The sequence below is a fragment of the Monodelphis domestica genome, chromosome 5 (genome assembly GCF_027887165.1).
Source record: "Monodelphis domestica isolate mMonDom1 chromosome 5, mMonDom1.pri, whole genome shotgun sequence".
NCBI lineage: Eukaryota > Metazoa > Chordata > Mammalia > Didelphimorphia > Didelphidae > Monodelphis > Monodelphis domestica.
Window position 1 is genome coordinate 265,045,388 of NC_077231.1, and position 23,619 is coordinate 265,069,006.

Below are 23,619 nucleotides of genomic sequence, written 5' to 3' on the forward strand. Positions count from 1 at the left end.
GATTTATAATTTGGTGAGTTCTTATGCAATAGGTTTTGATTTCCTCCAGGTATATTGATAAACATTCCGACTGTTTGGGAAAAGAAGACCTGATTTAACTTTTTACATCATTAGAGAGAATCCGTTCCAACTAGTTACTGAGTCATGCTTTAATGGTACTTAAGTGATAGACTGATGTAAGAGTTTATGTGTAAATCTACCTAAAAGGCTAGAATGGAGTGCTATGGAAATAAAGATGAATTTCTAACATAATAGATAATTTAATTGATTTAGGAAAATAAAATTGTGTTTAGCTTCCTAAGTTGAAACTATTCATGCTACTTTCTTTGAGGAAAATTGGTTGGATGACTTGAAATCTTAATAGACTGATACTTATTTTTCTTCCCTTATAATAAAGGTGTTTTATAAGAAAGCAATAGGAGCTGGCACAGCTGTAAAAGAGACTCCAGAGATTGAACGAGTCAAGAAAAATCAGCAGAATATTAGTTCAGTAAGTTCTCTGCAGAATCAATTATCCTTTTTGGAAAAAAGCAGACATGAGCTAGATAAATGCCTTCAGGTTGTTTACTAAACAGATTGGTTTAAAAATTATCCCATACTTCATTTATGCTTTTTCATCACATTTCAAAGGTTGAGCACTCTGTATGAAAGCTACATAGCCTTGCTCCCTGTGACCCTAAGGCAATGTTTCATTCTGGTATCTCATAGTACATAAGAAATATAATTTTAATAATACTGTAATGAAATTTATGATGAGATTTCATCTTTCAGAACAGAATTTTAGCTATACTGACTTTTTTTGCAGCATAGGGAGGAATTTTAGTAGCAATTCAACTGTATGTGAAGGGGAAAAGAAAATTTCCAATGAAAGGATGAATTAAATGCCTGGCCATTCATTTATTGCACCTTCTTATGGTTTAGCTATCACAGAAAGATTTCCTTCCTTTTGGAGCAGCTATATGGTGGAGTGGAAGGAGAGTCAGGCTTGATATCTGAGTTCAAATCTGCCCTCAGACACCTACTAGCCATGTTACCCTGGGCAAGTCAATTAACCCGACTTACCTCAGTTTCCTAATCTGTAAAATGATTTTGAGTAGGCAATAGTAAACCACTTCAGTATCTTTGCCAAGAAAATCACAAATGGAGGAAAGAAAGATCAGACCCAACTGAAAAATGGCTGAAAAGCAGCAACTTTGACATTCACATCTTCTAGAAATACTTCCCATGGCTTTCCCCTGTGGAGAAGAGAGAAATTATAAGAAAATGCATGCAAAGGACAGGAGCTGGAGGTGGGTCAGCTGTCAATCAATCTATATAGTATCAATCAAATATATCCCCCAAATATGATTTATTACACCCCACAAGAGAAAAAAAAACAATGAACAATTTTGGTTGCTGTTGAGAGGCATCATGGCAAAGTAGATAGAAGACAAGCCTTGGCGTGAGCAAGGGCAGCATTCAAGTCATTCCTCATATCAGTCATAACTTTGTGAAAATAGCTTATTTACATAAACCATTGATGATCAAACACTGTCTGATGTAACACAAATTTGTCATTGGGCTCCATCCAGTTTATGAGGAGAGAGAGCTAGAGCATGTGACTGAGTGAAACCATAACATAACTCATTGTAGAAGAAAGGACAAAATACATGAGATCACTTTTTTCCCCAACATATTTAAAATATAGGTGGAGGATCTTGATTTCATTAGTATAAAATGGGTGAATACAATGAATGAAAAAAATTATGCTTGCAGATCAAAACCCAACACCTAGTAGTTACTAGAGGACTCTAGGGGTTACCTCTGTGTGGTACCTCTAGGTTTATATAGTCAGTTAAGTGTCAGAGATTAGGCTTGAACCTCGATGGTTTAAAAAGTTTGTATCCCAGAGTTGAAAAATTGAGATCTTTCAATATTAGGGAATTATATCTTGACTTGGCATCTCTTGTTAATCCTTAAACCTTGATGGTTTAAAAGGAAAGATCAGCTTATCCTCACTCCAAGCCCAGAACTCATTCTACTCTACTATATTGCCTTTCTGAACATTAAAAATGTACATATCTTCATATTGTATCAGAATATTGTAAGCCCTGTTCGCTGAAAAGTTTCTGTATTAATGTAATGTGTTTGTATAGAAATTATATCTGTTTTTTATTATCATAATGAAAAACCAAAATGATTGTTTTAGTATATGTGCTGCTGAAGCAAGTATGCAAAATTACTGTTTAAATGGTATTTGGTTTATAAGCCAAGAAAAAACACAACAAGTGGAACATTATCTTTTTTATATATGTATATATTAATCTCAGTGATATAGAGTAAACAATACTATGTCTTTTTCTGTGAGTTCATCCCTAAAACTCTGGCTTAGTATTCAAGCAGAAAAGTTGCTCTTTTAAGATTAACAAAAGTTGTCAAGCCAAGATATGATTCTCTAAAATTGAACGATCTTGACATTTTCTACCTCTGGGATGTAAACCTTTTAAACCATCAAGATTTCTTTTTTAAGAATTATTCTATGAATTTTATCACTAGTTAACCAGCCTTTACAAACCTCTAAAACTCATTGTCTTGGTTTTAGACTTAATTTTGGTCCTGTTAATAACATTACATTTACAGGTAGAAGATTGTACATTATTCCAAAAACACCCTGGAGCCATTTTAGGACTAGAATTCCAGCCTTGATTATTTTAAATGATCTTCCGTGATCTCTAAAGGGTTGGCTTGATTTTGATCTTTGGCGAATTTCCACATGCCTTTGTCTAGTCCAGCTCATAATTTGTTACAATTGTAATGTCCCTTTTCTTTTTCACTTTCTCTCTTATTTCATCTCCATGCACTTTAGACATAATTAAAATACCACATGATGTGATGGCAACGGAGGTCACTATATGATTTTATAGTCAACCTCTCATCTCTTGTATAACTCTTCTCTTCAATATCCTTAATCTCATTCTATGTTTTGCAGTGGATAGAAGGCTGGATCTGTCAAGAATATCTGAATTAAAATCATGCCTTAGACTCTTACTACAATGTAATCTTGGACAAGACACTTAATCTCTGACTCAGTTTCCTCAACTATAAAATGGGATTAATAATATCACCTACCTTACAATCACTGACACATAGGAAGTACTAGAAAACTGCTAGCAATTATAATTAAGTTAATTATAGGAAGGGAGGAAGTTTTCTTGAATGGAGTTGAAATCAGGCTTATCAGACACCTTTAAGTGTCTTTGTTAATGTCAACATATACTTGCCCAAGTGAGAAAAACAGTCTTATTCCCGTTATAGTTTTCGCCTGCCTTTTTCTAGGTAGGAATATAGCATAACAGTTGTTGGTCCTGTTGTTTTTTTTTCTTTTTCTTTTTCTAGATATTTTATCAATTTTTCCATTTCCTTGTTCTGGTTCATATTGATGCTGAATGCTATATCGAATGAAGTTTAAGTAAATTCATAACTAATTGAATTTTACTTTGATCCTCTCAACTCCCATTGTAGTTGCTGATATTTCCATATCTGCCAATGATAAAAAACCCTTTAAATTTTTAAAATTTTCTATAGAAAATAAGAAGTGATTCTAAAACCCTTTCCACAGGAAAAAAAAGATGTTGACAATATTTTGTAAAAGGTACAATAAAGGAAGATATTTTTCATAGTTCTACCTATTTAATATAGAAAAAACAGACTCATTAAAATGCTTCTGCATATCAAAAATTCAGGAATAGAATTGATTTTAAGGTCATGTAAAATATGCTTGTTTTACATATTAATTCTGATAAAACTCTTAAAATATTCAGTAGGAGACCACACACAGATCCACTTATTCCTTGAGAAAAGAAAGCTTTGCCAGGCATGATGTCACATGCTGCTGGGAGACTGAGACTGGTAAATTGATTGGGCCTTGTAATTCTAAACTTCAACTTAGCTAAAGCCAGTTGGGCCTCTTCATTAATTCTGGCATCAATGACCAGGAGCAGAGAGCTACCAGGGTAGGCAAGGAAGGGTAAAATGGTGGAGACTAGAAAAATGGAGTAGGTTAAAGTTTCCATGTTGATCAGTCTTGAGATAAGGCCCTTTAGTGATTGAATCATCCTCCAGCTAGGATGACATAAGTAGATCCAGCCTTAAACAAACAAACAAGTGAGCAAACTACTAAATAAATGGAGGAAGGAATTATAGAATTGACAAAAATCCAAAAGACAGTTTTGAACTTTTTTGTCATGTGTTACAACGAATGTTCTAATGATACAAGTACAGTGGAGTAAAAATTGGAAACATTTGTTAGACATTGCTCTGTGGGAAAAAACCCTAATATTATATTTTGTATTCATTAACCAGGTGAAATATAAAGAAGAAATAAAGCAAGCAACAACCATTTCAGACCTTCCAGAGCTAAAAAGAGTTAAAGAAAACCAGAAGAACATCAGCAATGTATGATCACATCACTATAAGTATTTTTTCATTCTGAGTCATTAAACTCTCATCTGCAAAATGGGAATAATTATACTTTTACTACACTTCTCACAGGATTGTTTTAAGGCAAGAGCTTTGTACATTAAAAAAGTATTTGATGTGAATTAAGGGCCAACAAAATTTCCATTGGAATTGCCCTTTGAAAGAATGCTTTACTGTTCTAGTTAGTGGTGTTTTTTAAAAACAAACTGTGGCTGTACACAAATACTTTTTTTTGTAGTTCCTATCAATGAAATAATCATTTTCTATAATGAGGATATTTTGTGCTTTTGATGCAGAGGAGGAGGGGAAGCAGTGAATATTGGAAGTTCTTTTGTTCAGTCTTCAAGTAGCCCTTACCATTAGTGTTCCTTTATTTGTTAATTCATTTTTTCCTCAGTTTCAAACATCAGAGATTTAGAAACTTAGTTAAATCCCCCAGTTGGCATGCATGTATGTGTGTGTATGTGCATGTGTGTGAGTGTGTGTTTATATTTACAGAAGGAAAGAATTGTGAATGACATCAGGATAAAAACATGTTACAGGAAGCTTGGGTTTTGACCGAACATTAGCCTCAGTCCCCTGTTGAATAAAACTGTGAAAAAGCAAATGAGCCACTGAAACTAAATCCCACCCTAAGGAAAAATTAAAAATTCTCTGTGGAATTCATTTTAATGGAGTTTTAATTATCACTATTCTTTGTCTTATTAAACAATTCTATACTAATTTCAAAAGCATGATATTTTAGGTTTTACTGAGTGCTTAAGCATCCTTTTTTCCTGGATTATTTTGGTGTGACAATGAAAATGTACCAAATGTGGTTAAATTTGATTCTTCAACAGAGTAAAGCTATCTCTACCCAAGAGGCCAGGAAGAATCCCATAATGACAAGCCTCTCAACAACAGGGGTTGTTGAGAGGCAGCATTTTGCAAACAATAGGAATACATTAAGAAAGAGGAGAGGCAGTACCAATGGAATAGCTCCTCACGGAGGAGGCAAGGCTATATTTGAACATTTTGGGGGCTGTCTTGATTCCTTGCCTTTAGGAGGTACTTGATAAATTGTTGGTAAATGATGAAGGAGTAATGCATTATTAAGAAGATAACAAATGGCAGTTGTCTAGATATTGCTCTAGAAAGGGAGAGAATTTTTTTAAAAAAATTTTTGTCCCCATAGATAGTATGAAGTCCAGAGAATTAACTAATAGAGAGCTGAAATTTATAGAGTGGAAATAAAAAAGGAGAAATTGGGAGCATCAGGACAAACAAAGCTTAGCAACTAGAAACATTAATCTGATGGGGAATGCTAATGAGATTTTACTACAAAATCCCAAAGAGAATTTTATTAATGAATCATAGCCAATATGCAATTTCCTTCTATCTTCACTAATGTGTCATCATATTTTTACTTTGCATAATTAAATGGCTTGTACCTTGTTTCTCAGCTTCACTATAGAGAGCAACATTACAAAGCTACCCCTGTATTCATGACACCTGAGATTGAGAGAGTGAAAAGGAACCAGGAGCATCTCAGCTTGGTGAGTGGTCTGAGACTTTTTTGCTCAAAATAAAAAAAGAGAGATTTAAAAAAAATGATGTAATCAATATTGATGGTTTACTTTATAATAGTTTTATTTTTTTCACAGTCTTTTATTTTATTTTATTTTTTAAACATTATTTTATTTGGCCATTTCCAAAGATTATTCATTGGAAACAAAGATCATTTTCTTTTTTTTTATAATAGTTTTAAATACTTTGGATCTAACTTTTTTTCTCTTTTCGTCCTGGAGGATTTGAACTAGATATGAAAGAATGGAATACATATATACATATTTGAATATATATGAATAAACAGAACCTTTGTTAAGTAATTACTCTGCATCAAGTTCTGTCCTAACTATTATGAGTACAATTAAGTAAAATAGAGACCATCCTCACTCTAGAAGAGCTCACGTTTGAATGGAGGAGACAACTTAGAAAGTTCAGCTAATGGGCTGAAGGAAGGATTTACAAAGCTGAAGGTGTAGCAGAGGGGCATATGGCAAGGCCCAAGGGTTCTTAGGTTCATCAGAAGATCAGATAATAGCTCCAGAGGGCAGTAAAGTAGAGATTGGAAGGGCCCAGAGAAGCTTTCCATCTTTTTTGGAAGGAATAGAATTGGGTACTCCTACTTTATCCAAGCTTTGTAAGAAGTCAAGCATCCTGAATGGGATTTAGGCCAACTGGAGCAAGGGTGAGGAATGAAGACCCAAAAGGAGGTTCCCATGGTAGTGACAGGTCTTACCATTGGCCATCAAACTGGCATTTAAAAATACATTCTATCTCTTGATTGAAAGTTGTGTGGTATAATAATGGTGGATCTGGAATTAGGTACAGATTCAAACCCCATTTAAAGGCAGTTCATAGTTGTGGAATCATTTCAAACCCCTCAGGGCCTCAGTTTCTCTGCTGAAAAGTGAAGATGACAATACTTCCACTACCTACTCAAAGATGTTCTGAGGAAAATGCTTTGCAAACCATGAAGTACTATATAAATCAGCTGTTTTTAAGGAGTACATCAAGGTGAAGATGAGAATCATTGCCGTCAGGTGTTTTGTAGAACTGATTTTTGAGTTTGTTTGGAAGAGAAGGAAAAGAAGTTTTCATGTTGACTGCAGTCCCTAGGAATAGCATGTAGACAATAGGAAAAGAAGCAAATTTGATTGCAAAATTGTGGACCATTCACATCTGGAAAATGCTATGCAGGTCAGGTTTTAGTATTTAGAAACTTAATGAAAACTGTCAACCCTGAATAGATCAGAGTTGATTGTTTTCTATTATTATTTCTATTACTATTGTTGTTGTTGTTGTTTTCTAACCAGCCAGAATCATGGAGGAGTTGTATAACCTGAAGATGGTCTTTAAAAATGTAGTATATTAGCCTAATCTTAGGCTCTGCCACTTGAATTTTGAAAGAGGAGTGCTTAGGGCAAACGCAATTTTAGAATTTACAAATTTCAAAGGTGGCATAGAAATAATATATGAATAGTTACATAAAAACCTTGAACCCAGAATCTGACATTTGGAAATTTCCTAAGAGACCATTTAATTCATCAGAAGCCCAAGAATGCCTTCTACAATATTCCCAACAATTGATCATCAAGTTTTGGCTTAAATATCTCCATTGATACGGAATTTGCCATCTCCTGAGGCAGGAGATTTCCAATTTTGGGTAGAGCAAATAGTTAAGTTTTTTCCTTCATATGCAACTTCAATTTGTTCCTTTGTAATATCTACCTGTTACTCTTAGTTCTGCTCTATGGGGCCAAGCTGAATAATGTTCACCCCATGTCAACATGGTAGCCCCTCAAATACTTGAGCAGTTATCATCTCCCCTAGCCTTAAAAAACCCCCAAACACCATGGCACTTTTCCTTTCCAATTGTATCATCAGATACTTGTTCTTTCTAAATTATATTGCCCTTCTGTCTCAAGGACACACAGTGCCTTTTGCCCTCCAAATAATAGGGGTGTGAATGACATTGAGTTACAGGTCTTACTACCATATCTATCGTGATTCTATTTCAATGAAGTAGGCAGGGGCAGGGAGAATTGCCTTCATAATTCACATGGAACTATGACAGACAGACATTTGATAACAAGAGGCAGAGACAAACAGACAAGCTGAGTCAGAAAAAGGAAATAAAGGTATGAAATAAAAAAAAGAAAATGGCTTTCCAAAATTGTCTAGTTGGGAACCTTGGTTCTGGTAACAGCTGATTCTGGTTCTTTCATACTCTCCATTTGACTTGCAATGACTTCTTTTTAAACATTCCCTTTAAAATGTGCTGCCTTGTATTTTCATTGAAGTTATTCAGAGAGTTTGCAATCCTTTCAGTATTGATCTTAAAGGAATTTATCAAAAAAAGGATCATTTTGAGTGAAAGAGCAATAGTTATTTAAAAGGGCACATGAGCCAGACATACATTGATGCAAATGGTTTGAACAATGTGTTCTACATAAATGGAACTACGTTAGAGATAACTAATTTGTATAAGGGGGGGGTTTAAAAATGTAAATTGCATTTGCATATGTCTATGTATGTATATACTAGATATCAATATTTTGCACAGTGTCTGGCATATGGAAAATGCTTAATAAATGTTTGTTTACCAACTAACTGTTCTCCACTTTGGCATAGTGGCTAATGTACTGGATGTGGAGTTAAAAGTACCTGATCAAATCTGCCTCAAATACTTAATAGGTGTTTTAGATTAAGTCCTTAAATTTTTTTAGCCTCAGTCTCCTCATCTGTAAGATGAGGGATAACAATAGCACCTGTTTCCCAGAATTTTTATGAAGAGCTCACGAGTTATATGTCTTTAAAGCAGTTTGCACACCTTAAGGCATATGTGAGTGCTACCTATTATTGTTATATATTATGTAGACATGCATCGAAATAGACATATAGTCACTATAGGCATGTTGTATCTGTATGCTTTGTTGTGGCTGAAGATGCTAGTATCAATGATCACAATTGATGATTTCTCAGACATTTACTAACATTGATACCTTATCCACCACATAGGTGAAATACAGAAGAGAAATCCAATGTGCCACCCCCATTTCTGACCCACCAGAGTTGAAGAGAGTTAAAGAAAACCAGAAGAACATCAGCAATGTGTGATCTTCCTAGAAATGTTCCTCCCCAGCACCTCCCACCCCCTCTATCAGCTGTCTCTCATGTTTTTTATTTAAGTGAAAGAATTGGGTTTACTGGGGTCATATAACAGGAAGGTGGTAATCTGCATTCAGTTGATTCATGTGCTCTGCCAAAGGTGTAGTTGGAGAAAATGGCCATAAAAACATAACAACAGAAGGGAGCTATGTTTCTGCATTGCTCTGGTTGATGCATGGTTTTATCATTGGATGCTTGACTATGCCTAGACCTTGCCTTTATGTCTACTAATATTAATTCTCTTCCCTCCTTGCCCTCCCAACCTCAACCCAAGTTTGACCACTTTCTCAAAGAGCTATCACCACTGCCACCATAGAACTTTCTTTTTCCATGTTTTCCTAATCTCAGATCTCCAGCTTGCCCCTCTCTTGCCTAAGCAATCTACTTATAAGCATCCTTTCTTTCATAAGGACCACCATTATGTAGCTATTTTAGTCTCTTTGACTCAGGACACTAGATAGAGACTCACAAGTCTTATGCATGGGTGAAGGAGAGTAGCTTTGTTTAGGAGAGAAGATAGTACAGGGACTCTATAATTGCTAAAAAATTTTCCCCTTTAATGCCCTTTAATTTACATAAATCATGAATATACCCGATACTCTTAAATTCCATTTGAAATCACTGATATCTACTAACTTCTCCTGATCCATAGATTTTGATATGTATTATCTTCCCAAGAATCTTTTATTCTTTGAAAATCATTTGGAAAATTATTTTTAAAAATCATATCAGTAAATACTTTTTAACAGCTAAAGTTATAAAAAGAGGTTCTTTTTATAACCTATATTGATTTATACCACTTCCCCCATTTCCTCTCAATAAGGAGTAGAGGGAGTGATGATGAAAAACTGAATAGCTATAAGTATTCAAAAAGTCTCTTGTCTTTTATGAATGATGCAGGGCAAGGGCTCTTTTAAAATCATACTTTTTTCAAAGTTCATCCTCTGAAGTTAATTACTTATGATTCACTACAAAATAGGGCTGTTATAGTGTTAACCTCAAAAAGTATCTTTAATTGTCATTCAGGGAAAGTGGTTATATGAACATTCTTATGGAATAAAGCCTCTAGTGATTAAATATGGATGTTTTTTAGCTTAGCCATGACATGCGCACAGGAGGAGTGCCTTCACATACATATGGGCATCTTATAAAGACTGCTGTGGGAATGAATAATTCAAATAGATGATGATTTATGACTCTGACTAAGAGTATGTGTCTGCCTCAACCAGCTGCTTCCCTATTTTAACTTTTCCTTCCTTAGTTGTCTATGAAAGCAAATAATACTCTTTGATCATGGATTGGTTCAATTAATGTTCAAAACCTTCTTTTTTGTTCTATACAATAATAGGTTCATTATAAGGGACAATTAGGCAGAGCTACTGCCATAAGTGTCACTCCAGAGATGGAGAGAGTCAAGAAGAATCAAGAAAATATAAGCTCGGCAAGTGATGCTTTGAAATCTTTTTTTTTATTACCTTAATGTTTCTGTCTTCCTAGATGTAAGCACAGATTTAGAGCTAAGATTAAGTAACATTTTCTTACTCCTTATTTTTCATAATTTTTGATTTATAAGACTGTGTTGTTTAAAGAGTTTTGGATTATGTACCTCTGTATATATGTCTATACAGATTGATAGAAACTTAGATAATTGAAGAATCTCCAAATGAGATTTGTAATCCATTCCTTCAGAGTTCAGTCTAAGAGTACACAGGTGGGATACCTGCATATGTTTCTTTGTGTACATACTATATTTCTCTACATATAGATATATGTATCAAGAAGAAATAATCAAAAGGTCAAGCAATGGCATCATGGTTCAAACACATAAAGTAGATGAGATTATAACTGTGAGATCTTAGTCAATTTGTTGAACTAAAATATGAGACCTTTGAATATATCTCCTTGATTCTTATTTTATGTATCATAGATACAATATACATACATAGAAGGCAAATATAAATACAGCAAAAAAGATACAATGTAGAATGTATTTACAAGTGTGTTGATGTGTGAGAGAGTACATGTATGTGCATATGTAGGAGAAGAAGATGAGTGTATAGGTGAAAAGAGAAAGAGTATGTGTGGGAGAGAGAGAAGAAAGAGAGAGAGAGACAGAGACAGAGACAGATAGACAGAGAGACAGAGACAGACAGACAGAGAGAGACAGACATTTGGAGAGGGAGTAAGACAGACACAGAGACATAGAAACAGAGAGATACCAAGAAATAAAGAGACGGGCAGAGAGAGTCTGAGATTGAGACACACACATAAGTTCGCTTTACTCAGTCATGTGTTTACAGATTCTCTTTTGAAAGATCAAGGGTATCATTTAGGATGCTCTGGAATACTCTGAGACGATGTAATCAGCATCACCTGAAAACAGAAGCACCTAGTAGCCCTCACTGTCTCTGTACAGCTATGAAACATTTCTACAGACACAACCCTGATGAGAGGCTCTGTGGAGAAGCATATAGTGAGCCAGGCACTTAAGCTAGCAGGACTCCAATTCAAATTCTGGTTCTGACCCATACTAGTTATGCCATCCTGGCTATGTGATCATTTAACAAATCAGCACTTTGGATAAATCTCTAATGTTATGAACTGCATTACAGTTACTAATGAGTTTCTATTCTAAACAAGGAATAAGAAATATTACTGAATTCACTCTTATTTCCCAAACACACACACACACACATACACACACCCACAAACACACACCCAGTAATAATAGTATAGATAGGCATTTGAATTCAAGTTCATCCTTGTCCTAGGTGCAGAGCATCTGCCATGGACAAAAATTTTTGCTAGTGGGGAACTTTCCCCTGGCTAGTACCCAAATGAATGATATTCTATTGGGGCTACAGGGCATAGTTGCATGTTTGGCCTGGTAAAATGGTATGCCTTTTAATATATTAAAATGTTCAAGGATGTTATTTTTAACAAAGATGTCTAAACAATTCAATCTTACATCTTAATATGAACATATATTGTTACACCATCTACACAAAGCAGAATAATCAATTAGTCTGGCCAGGAGCCAGAACTCCCAAGCAAAAAGCCATTTTTAAAGGTATTGAAAATAGGATTGCATTAGTTGGTTGTGACATGGTATGTGTATAGAGATGTTTTGTTTGAACAGAATTTTTTTTCAGGTGAAGCTCATGCTTCAATTTTGAATTATACATATGCCTTCAGGACTGCAATAATTGACTATCTAATCCTACAAATAATCAGCCTGATAAATGATGGCTTCCAATTTTAAGTGCTAAGAATACATAAGCTGTCCCTGGCACATCCTGAACATTTCTGCATCTGGAGATTCATCTTTTAAGGCAATTTTAAGATTTTAGAGCCTGAAGATTACCTCTACTGTTAAGGGAGTCTAAAAATGGTGTCCAGTTGTGAGGAAGTACAAATGATTGTATCATGCAGCTATATTTTAGAATTGTCCTTCCATTTTTTTCTTATTCTCAGGAAGTGAGGAGAAAAGAGGGAAGGGATTACAGCTAAGGGGCTACTCTGTGAACATCCATCATTTGTGCTCTAGAGGGCACCAGGAAAAACAAATCTGATACCCTTTTGGTTTGACTTTCCTTTATCAGTCTAAACCAAGACCCAGGGAGTAGATAAAATAGATGGCTTTATTCATTCACCTAGCTGTCTCTTTAGGAGAAACAATTCCAGATCAGTGTTCAGTATGTGTGTGTGTGTGTGTGTGTGTGTACATACACAAAGTCACTTTAGATAGTCTTTTGAAAGCAGACTCTAGAAATTGTTAATCTTAAAAAAAAGGTTCTTTGACAATAGGTGATTAATAATTTCTTGAGCCAATCCTTAAGGAAATATTTATTCTAAGGGAAAAGAGTGGCAAAGGCTAAGCAATGGGAGTTAAGTGACTTGTTCTGATAAATACAGCTAGCAAGTGTCTGAGGTCACATTTGAACCCAGGACCTTCTTTCTCTAGGTCTGGCTCTTAATCTACTGAGCCAGCTAGCTGCCTTCTCCTAGCAAATACTTTTAAGTGTGTTGTATGTCATTTGCATTTCAAAAGAAAAGAAAATGTAGACTTGTGTGTGTTTTAATTTCGATTGTATTTTATCCTAAGTTTGTCCTGATTATTATCACTTTGCAGGTTAAGTATACCCAGGATCAGAAACAGATGAAAGGTAGACCAAGTTTGATTTTAGATACTCCTGGACTGAGGCATGTTAAAGAAACTCAAAACAACATTTCCATGGTAGGACACAACTGCCTGACTCTTCTCACAACTAATATATACTAAGGAATTACAGTGCATCACACCCTGGACATGTTAATTCAGCACTAATCTGGATAATTAAAGCCCTTGTGTTGGGATTGGTCAATTTGCCCTATGGGGAATTTTCTAACTGCACTTCAATGTAATGGAAACACTTAGAGTTTCAATAAAGCGTTTTTTCTCTACCAGTTGATGTGTGCCTTTTTATTTTGTCTTCCTTCTGTTCATTGAATGCCTTGTGTGACTGACAACTGCCTAGACTTCCCTCCATTTGGTTTTGAGTTTGTGTTTGGCATGTTTGCATGTTGCAGAGCATTTAAAAAAGTGTTTTGGGTTTTATTGGCATAGTAAGACTGTTCAGATTTAGAATTCAGTGACCCTAGGAATCCCTATTATTTTTTTTCCTGTACGACTGAATGATTCTAATAATAATAAAAATGGTTGAGCCCTAGGGCCTTAATTCACAGATTTTATTTTTATTGATATTTTAGAAAGTAATGACAGAAATATATGTCTATACTTGTAACTTAAATATGTACATACATATGTCTGCATTTTCAACTTCAAAAGGCATATAATTAAATCTATACACTCATAACTTCAATAAATACATTTTTGAAATTATGGATATACAAGTTTAAATATATGTATACATATTTGCCTTTTGAAGTTAAATGCAGTTTTAAATATCTTATACATATATAGGTACTTAAATTATAAATATGTACATATAGTACTATTATTACTTTATGGAGTTACATTCAGAATTTCAAAAATATGTATATACCTATATATTTGTAATTTCAAAAGTTATACATATGTATTTACTTTTTTAAAGTTAATATATATAAAAGCATCTATGTATACTTTTTTGAAGTTACAAAAATATAGGTTTAAATATATGCATTAAAAGTATATTCATGCTTTTTTCAGTAATATGTTTCAATATATATGTACATATGTACGTATTTTGAAGTTACAAATATATAAGTTTAAATGTAATTTTAAAGTCATTTTCATGAGCTAGAGTAATAATTACTGCAGTAATTAAGACACTTAAAATCAATATTACTACTTCAATTATAAAGAGAGTTAAAGGGATTATAGCTATAATAAAAACAGTCAACAGAGAAGAATATTGATTTAGGCATTCAGAGAGATACACGTGTAAGCCTAGTGGAAAATGTGATTAGTTTAATCTGGGGAATAATTAGAGAAGGCTGACCATATTTGGACAACATAGAATGACACTTTGGCCTAATTCAGTACCGTGTATATTATTGGCTCTGCTGAGATGTGGCTCCCACAATCTGCTTTTCTTCTCTTTATTCAGGTAAAATATCATGAAGACTTTGAGAAGACGAAGGGCAGAGGTTTTACTCCTGTGGTGGATGACCCGGTGACTGAGCGGGTGAGGAAGAATACGCAGGTGGTCAGTGATGCTGCTTACAAAGGTATACATCCACAGATTGTGGAAATGGATCGGCGGCCTGGAATCATTGTGGGTAAGCTGACCTTCTGTGGAGGGAGAGACTCAAGGTTAAACGGCTGCACTGAACTCTTCTGTCACTTTCATCCAAGATGTGGATGCATTTTACATGGTAGTTTGCTCCAAGTAGCTCCTTTTTAAAGTAGTTTAGGCTACTGAGACTATATTTTTAAGGCTAGATGATGCTCTTCTGGATTCCTTGCATGTAAACATTGAAAAAAATCTCTTTAAAATAAATGTTTTTAAATTTTAAATTTCAGAAAACTTATAACCCTTTTAGAAATCAGTTTGTCTGGGAGTAGTTTTGATGCCTTTTTGATATGTCCACATTGGTCTTGCAAACGATAATTGACTCAGAAAATACTCAAAATATCTTATTTGGAGAGCTATAAATGTATTAATGTATTAATTAAGCCATGAAAAGATATTCTGCATGAGTTTTCCCTTGCTCTAATGGGAGAAGAATTCTCTCAAAGCTCCCTTTAATCATTTTCAGTGTAGGGTTCCCGCTAGGAAAGAACATTACAGTGGCAGCATCCTCAGAGAAGCTGTTTACAGGGGTGATAATTACACACATTTCTTAAAAAAGCACTGTGGATTTCAATTTTAATATTGCATATATAAGGAGTAAGAGAGCTGTACTCTAGATGTATGTAAATAAAGCTGATAGTCTTTATCATGGAGGCTTTTAAGATGAAGGAAAATTATTTACTATCTTAGAAGATTCTTATCACTAAAATGATGAAGGCTTCTTTGACTTAACCAGTGCATCTGGGTGGTGCAGTGGATAAAGTATTGGTTCTGAAGTTAGGAAGATTCATATTCTTGAGTTCAAATCAGATCTCAGACACTTATTAAATGTGTGACCACAGGCAAGTCACTTAACCCTGTTTGCCTCAGTTTCCTCGTTTGAAGAATGAGTTGGAGAAAGAAATGGCAAACCGCAAATGTGGTCACTAAGAGTCAGACATGACTGAAATGACTGCATAACAACATTGACTTAAAGATAATGCATGCCAAGGCCAGAAGATCAATCACCCGAGCTTTTCTTCTTATTCTGTTTAATGATATTACTTGATAGAAATAACTATTAGAAAGCCAGCATGGCAGGATGGGTAGAGAGATAACTTTGGAGTCAGGAATTCCAAGATTCAAATCTCACCTCTGACACATGCCATTTGTGTGACCCTGGGCAAGTTATTGAATCTCTCAATGTTCTAGAAAGATCTTTAAGGTTTAAATTATGGAGAAGGTACACATTTGCATTGGTAGACAATGATCCTTGCTGGGAATTTTACATCAATGTAATCACAGTTCTAATTATTTTTTTAAAAAGGAAGAAAAAAGTGATTCTATCCAAGTTCTATTTTGCTATCTCATTGTTACATGAAGGTGACCACATGTTTTTGAAGGCTTTGCTAGAAGAGTGCAAGATCTGGCAAGACCTGCAAAGCTAAAAAGGATTTTGAGATACTTATGTCTGTAATTGCAAGGCCAGACTGAGAATGGAGAGGTCTCGTGCTTGCTTGGTCACAGGAAAATGTCTTCCTTGGCTAAAACAACTCACGAAGACCACCCAATCAAGTGTAGGTGGGGTTTCAATTTGTGTTGAAAGGGGGAATGCCCATTCAATGGAGATCATAGATCTTTGAAGTCAGGAGAAAATTTTAGATCTGTCTGCATATACCACCAAGCTATGAATTATTTACAATATATAAAAATTACCTACAAATGAACTACAAATTTCCCCAAAATAAGAAGACTAGTCTTCAAGTATGGTAGCTGAATTGAAATGGCCAAATAAATTTAGGTCTTTTTAACTTTCTGTTATTTTCTTTTAGAAGTTGCTTGCCCAAAACAAGTTGGATGGACTTTTATTTTTATTCTGTCTATATAAACCTATGCCTTTTATACTGTTTGGAGCCTTTATTCTCTAATAAGGGTAGTTTTTGTTTTTTTTAATACTAAGGCAAAAGGCCTTATTGGGAACCGAGATTCTTTATTAGACAAAGAGGAAAGCTTTTATTGTTTCTGGCATTCCATTTGTTGAAGTGACAGTACAGCACGAAAAAGCTTCAGATTTTGGTTCTGTGCCTTCATAGATCCTAGCTTGTCTTTGAAACTTTAAGTCAAAATAGTAGACCTTCTAATGCCAAAAGTCCAGACTCCTTCTACAGAGAAATGCAGGAGTCCCAAAATTGGCATCAGTCAGCAAGAATGTATTTATTTTAATTTTTCTGCTTTTTACCATATTTTCTGCTTTTTACATCAGCAGTCTTATTTCAAGTATCTTTCCCTTTCTGCCTTCCAAAAAGTCAGCACACATAATTTAAAAACTTTTTTAAAGAAGAAAAATGGTACAACTGATTGATACATTGAAAAAGTCTAAAAATGTGCAAAATGTAGCAATTGTAGACTTCCCAGCTCCTCAAAGAGATAGGTTAGGAGTATCCCTTTGTACCTATTCAGTCACGTTCTCAACATACATTTATTAATTGCCTACTTTGTGCTAGGTATTAAGCTTATGGCTAGTAGTAGAAAAGCAAAAGAATAGTCTTTGCTTTCAGGAAGTTTAGAGTCTCATGGGGTGGGGGAAAACATGCAAAGAGTGATGTACAAGCAAATATCTACAGGACAGATTGGGGATAATCTCAGTGGGAAGGCAATGATGTTGAGGGCAATCAGAAAATGCTTCTTGAGGAAGGTGGGGCTTTATCTGAGGCTTGAGGGAAATCTAGGATGTAGAAATGAGGAAGGAGAGAGAGTTGTAGCAATAGGGGAGACCCAGGAAAAATATTCAGAGGAAAGAGATGGAGGAACAGCAAGGAACATCAAGAAGGCAGCATCAGGAGCCATCAGAGAGGAATAAGGGTAAAAAGAGTGGCAAGAAAGGAAGAGAATGTACGAGATAAGTAGTCCGAAGTAGGCTGTATCAAGTAAAGCTGAGATCTCTGGAGGGTACTTTAAGATGTCTATGGAATGTTTTAAAGGTCAGAGACACAGAATTCTCAGAAGTGCCTTTGGTGAGGAGTTGGATTCTAACGGACACACTTTTGAGTTTGAAGCTCAAGAGTGGTGGTTGGTTGGCATTTTCCTCTCTTATTCCTGGAGGATTGTGGATAGAGCAGGTTAGGAATAATATCTGGTGGTTGAGATTCACTGAAGGGGATTCAAGGCACACTGAGTGGGCTTCCCTCATTCTGATTGCTTCCCTGATTCTATTCAGTAGGGGGCAGAAAAGGGGAACTCAAATCTGTGAATCTGTGTGACTGTTTTCCTGACACTGCTGGGGTTTTGGAGACTGAGGGAGACAGAGAAATCTTAACTGAACTTTGAAGACATATTATAAGAATTTTATAATTAGTATAGAGTATATAGATAGAAATTATATTTTAGATAGATTAAGGAGGTTAGAGAAGGCCTGGTTTTCAGGCAGAAGTGACTCCTTGCGGAGTTTTAGTTTTGGGCTTTGGGATCCAGGTAGAGTATTAGATTTAGGGAATATATAAATAATATAAGAATATATTTCATACTTTCTTTTCATCCTTCATTTCCTTTCCCTTTTTTCTTATAGTTTTAAATAAATGAAGGTTTTTTATATATCATTCTCCTGTTGATTTTTTATCAACTGCAAGTCCAAATATCCTCCAACAGCCAACAACTGAAACCTGATAGCCTGCCAGGAATATTCAATAATCAACTAATACAAGATCAATATTAGGATGATATTCCTCATATCAAGTGATGAGTCCAACAGAATAACAACCTTTTATTTTAAAACCAACTGCTTATTTTAAAAAAGGGGAGAAACAACATACCGTTTTCCCCCTTCAGACACAGAGGCCACTGTAGAACTGTCTTCTCCCAACTGTCACAGGACATTCCAGCAGTGAGACACAGAGGCTGCATTTACCAAGAGTAAAGAAAAGGAAAGATTATCTTGACCAGCAGTAATATTGCCTTTAGGAATATTAATCAGATATCTATCAAAAAGATACCAGGATATATATAAAAGAGAATTACCAATGCTTCAAACAATAATGGACTTCCTTTTCCTGACATTGCTAGTTGTATTAACATGGATTCCACTAGGTGGTTGTGGAATATTGGTAGGGCTTATACTTAGGACCTCTATAATGTACATCCTAAATATGCTACCTACACAACATAAGAAACAAGAAAAGGAAAAAGAGAAGGATGTGAAAATGCAACATCTGGAAAATATCATTATTGGACAAGGACAGATTATTGAGAAAATAAGAAAAGAGAGTAGGGAAACGCCCTCCACATTTGTGGACAGAGTAATTGAACCGAGAGAGAGATATTTGGCACTGGACATCTCCACAGACAGGGATATAAAGCAACCACGGAGACAATTTGTCAACAACTCTTGTCAAGTAGTAAGGCACCATTTTCAACAGCAGCATCCAGACTGTTATGAAGTGCCACTGGATGAATTGCCAAGGGTTACAACTTATATATTTAATAACGATAAAGATGAGAAGGAAGAGGCAAATAATGATGTAATAGAGGAACTGAGGCAGGAAATTAAAGATCTAAAGTTTAAGCTTGACGAAACTGAGAAGCATGACAACGTAGTGGCTCTGTTCAGTGAATATAGGCAACTAAGACTCTCTAATGGTCCACAAAGGAATTTTAACAACCAAGGTCCCAGGTGCTACTTCTGTGGAAGGCATGGTCATTTTATGAGGGATTGTAGATCCTTGGGACAGATGTGTAGACGGAATGGTGGTTTCTTCCCAAATCGCTTTAGAAACAATGCAGGTTATTATAGGGGCAACCAATCTTACAACCAAAACAGAGGATATACAGGATTTAGAGGCAATGGGTTCCAAAATGGATATAGGTACAGCTATCAGGATAGGAGACGTCGCTATCACAATGAATGCAATGATACATATTTCCAATGCAACTCTCAGACAGACCAAGTGCAAAACTATGAAGAGAATGGAACTGTCCTTAGTACTCTCTGTTGTTGTCATTGTAAGCAATCAAAAGCAGGAATCCCAAAAAGGAGCACAGGTTCCTTATGGAGATTTTATAGAGGAGAAGACTATGAAATCTATGACTAAGACTATGACAGATTTTAAAACCTGAATACCATATAGTAAAAATAATACAATCAATTAGCCACACTGTTTTAATTTAATAAGCACTGTAGTGATCAGATTCACTGATAGCCTCCAGAGGTAAAACCAAAACTTAAAGCATGTCCTGATTATACCTCATTAAGTTCGAAGTCAACCAACATTTTGTAAGCAATTAATTAGAAGCAGCTCTGTCCATATTGTGTCAACTTCTGTCTTGTCTCCCTTGCTCTAATTTAAAAATCTTCACAAGCCAAAATGTAGGACCTGTCTCTCACTCCAAGATTCCTGGCTGCCCAGATTAAGATATTTCCTTAGACCTCCAGTGCATCAACTGTTTTTTCAGGCACTGAGAATTGCTCCAGTGTATGTGGAGAGAGACTATACCTATGATTTTTAAGTTACTATTACTGATATCTCATCGTACTTAAGTAACAACACAAGTGTGACCAGAAAAGGATAAGAAGGATTATTTGCCTCTTTATTCCTCAAGCACTGAAGTCAAACCATACTAAAGATGCCATTAGAGCAAAGTCAAACAATTTCCCCTTTATCCATATATGAAGATAGCAACATTTTAAAGTATACCTTTGTGTCTGAGAATGATATGATCTCTTCATTGCCCTGTATCAATGATCTGAGAACTAGGGGAAGTTAGCAAGAAATTATAGGCTTGAACTGGGAAAGAGAAACTAGTCTGGGGGAACCCCTGTTTTCAGCAAAGGAAACCACAGAAATTCAGTACCATCTGAGAGCTCTGGGGTCTCCACTGGGAAAAGGACTACAGCGTTTGGCTATAAAAATAGCCAAATAAAAAATATAATAATAAAAAATAAATAACATAAAATAATAAAATAAATAATAAATAAATAAAATAATAATAAAAAAGCCACTAGAGAGAATGTATAAATAAATGAATGTATAAAGAATGAATAAAAAAGCCACTAGAGAGAATGTAAGCAGCTGTGGCTAGTACCACTGATGAAAGTATCACAGCATCCAGTTTGGACTCACAAGCACTAAATATTGTTAACAACACCTACTGCCTAAAAGGATCTGGAAAAGATGCATGGTAACATCGCTTCCATATGACAAAGCTACCATCAGGAGAAGAATGGCACAATAGCTGAAGTTTCTTCAGGAGAAGAGGGTGATCCAGAAGGAGACAAAGATCAGCACAACTGCAACAAAGACAACAACAATGATCACACAAGGACAACAGAAGAGGGACAACAGACTGGCTATGGACAAGGCTTCAAAAGGACAATGCATGGTTTAAAAAAACACATTGCATACACATTGCATAGACATTGCTACAAGCAACAAAAGAAACTGGCAACAAAACTTTTGCAAGGAGACTGAAGAGGAAGACTGCAGACCTGGGTTTCTTAAGACACTACACTGTACATTTCAATGGAAAAAAAGATTTGAATTAAGAGGGGTTTGTATAAGAATAGAAATGGTAAAAGTACAAAAGTTTAGGGTTTAGGAATAGTTCTTACTAATATAATACACAACATACCATATGTTAAAAGGGATGTTAAAAGTTCTAAATAGCTATTGCATATAATATTTAATGCATAATAGTATAAAAAGATAATTAATTCATAGTGATTTTATATCCACATCACAGAGTTTTTTTTTTTATTCACTACAGGGGAGATTTTTATGGTCTTCCTAAAAGGTGACTTCAGTAAGACTGTAGATATGATGTAATACATAGTTTATGTACATATGTATATTCTTTTATAATAGGTTTCTTGCAAAGTTTTTTTTTTTTGCATAGTGTGAGTTGAGTTTGAATTGTTTTTAGATAGGATTTTCCCCCTTTAGTAGAATAGTTACAGTTTTGAGGGTTTTTCTATAGCAGTATAAGATTATTTGGAATTTTTTTATCCTTAGGTAGAGATTTTTATATTAGAATAGTTAAAAGCTTTATTTTTTTCATTTCTATACTCTTTGTAAGATGAAATTTAAAGTATTGTACTTAGATTAAGTTTTGTTTTCTATAACAGCATTGGGAAACAAGTGTTCTTTGGTTATTTTGTTATTTTCATTTGGAGTTCCTGTAATTGTAATGTTGGATTTGCAGTTTTGCAAGAGTTTTCTTTACTTTCTCTTTTTTCTCATAGTTTTAAATAAATAAGGGTTTTTTTTTTATATATCTGTCTCCACTTGACTTTTTATCAACCGCAAGTCCAGCCATACTCCAACAGCCAACTACTGAAACATGATAGCCTACCAATAATATCCAATAACCAACCAATACAAGATCAATACTAGGTTGCTATTCCTCATATCAGGACCAGATTATGAAAGGCTTTAAAATCCAAACAAAAGATTGTTTGTATTTGATTCTGGATGTAATACATGAGTGTGTGACATGTTCAGACTTTTGTTTAAGGAAGTTTGATAGTTGAGCAGAGTATGAACTGGAATGGGAAGATGCCTGAGGCAGGGAGACCAGCCAGTAGGTAACCCCAATAGTGCACCAGAGTGATTGCACTGTCAGAGGAAAGAAGGAAGAGCATGTGAAAATGATGAGACTTGACCATTGATTGGATGTGGGGAGTGAAAGAGTGGGGCCTTGAAGATGACACCTAGACAGTGAGCCTGGTGATTGTTAGGATAGTGGTCCCCTGGCAGTAAAAGAGAAAACAGGAAGAATGGGGGATTGAGGGAGTTTAGTTTTAGACAATGATTTTTAAGATGTCTATGCAACATCAAATTTGAGCCATATAGTAGACAGTTGGAGATATGAGACTTGCATGCCAGAGAGACATTAGGACTAGACAGATAGATCTGAGAATAATCTGCATAGAAATGACAATGAAAAATCTACAGAGCCTCATGGGATCACCAAGTGAATAGGAGAGAGGAAGAATATAAGAGGCCTATGGATGGAGTCTTGTAAGTCAGCCATCATTAGGAGCTATGGTTGGACAGAGATGCAACAAAGGAGAATGAGGAATGGTTGAATAGGAGGAGGACCAGGAGAGAACAGTATCATGGAAACCTAGAGAGATGAGTGTATGGAGGATAAGATGGTGATAGAGTCAAAAGATTCAGAAAGGTGAAGAAAGTGGAGGATTAAGGAAAGGCTATTATAGTTGGGTATTTAAAAATGATGAACTTTGATTTTAGTTTGATGAATTTTAACAAAATGTTGAGGTAGAAAGGAGGCCAGATTGGAGTATAAAGAGAGTGAGTGGAAAGTTAGTTGAGTTACTTATGGTAGAATTTCTTCTCAAGGAGTTTAGCAATAAAAGGTAGGAAAGATACAGAATAATACCTGTCAGGGGATGGATAATATCATGAAGTTTTATTTTATTCTTATGCTGAGGAAGATATAGGTGTGTTTATAGGCAGTAGGGAAGCAGCTGGTAGAGAAGAAGAGATTAAAGAATAGTGAGAGAATAAGAATGATAGAGGGAGAAATCTGCTTGAGAAGATGGGAAGAAATGAGACTACAGGGGCATGTAAAGGGCTTTGCTTTGGATGGGAGAAGAGAAAAAGGGAGAAGGGTCTTTATGGGAGACAGGAATTAAGGAGGAGATAGAAGTGGAAGGTATATGAATGATATCAGATGGGAA

General features: G+C 35.3%; 2 protein-coding genes across 6 annotated transcripts in view; both read left to right on the plus strand.

Moving 5' to 3' along the window:
- NEBL (nebulette) overlaps positions 1–23,619 on the plus strand; it is a 479,586-nt gene that overhangs the window by 422,649 nt on the left and 33,318 nt on the right. For 2 of the 5 annotated variants that reach the window (XM_007504893.3, XM_016426368.2), the window contains exons 18-24: positions 398–490; positions 4,342–4,434; positions 5,901–5,993; positions 9,022–9,114; positions 10,520–10,612; positions 13,304–13,408; positions 14,763–14,934. In XM_007504893.3, coding sequence (XP_007504955.2) covers positions 398–490; positions 4,342–4,434; positions 5,901–5,993; positions 9,022–9,114; positions 10,520–10,612; positions 13,304–13,408; positions 14,763–14,934 — 742 coding nt within the window. The remainder of the gene's footprint in view (positions 1–397; positions 491–4,341; positions 4,435–5,900; positions 5,994–9,021; positions 9,115–10,519; positions 10,613–13,303; positions 13,409–14,762; positions 14,935–23,619) is intronic. The other 3 variants (XM_007504894.3, XM_056800135.1, XM_007504892.3) reach the window with 2 other exon arrangements.
- LOC130454644 (uncharacterized) lies at positions 17,250–22,184 on the plus strand. The gene is made up of 2 exons (XM_056800137.1): positions 17,250–18,046; positions 18,493–22,184. Exon 2 carries the CDS (start codon positions 18,944–18,946, stop codon positions 20,009–20,011), a length of 1,068 nt encoding a protein of 355 aa, XP_056656115.1. The 5' UTR covers positions 17,250–18,046; positions 18,493–18,943; the 3' UTR covers positions 20,012–22,184.

What these genes read in the sequence shown, in the direction of transcription:
- LOC130454644 (XM_056800137.1), top strand. Translation starts at nt 18,944, where the DNA reads ATGCTTCAAACAATAATGGACTTCCTTTTCCTGACATTGCTAGTTGTA.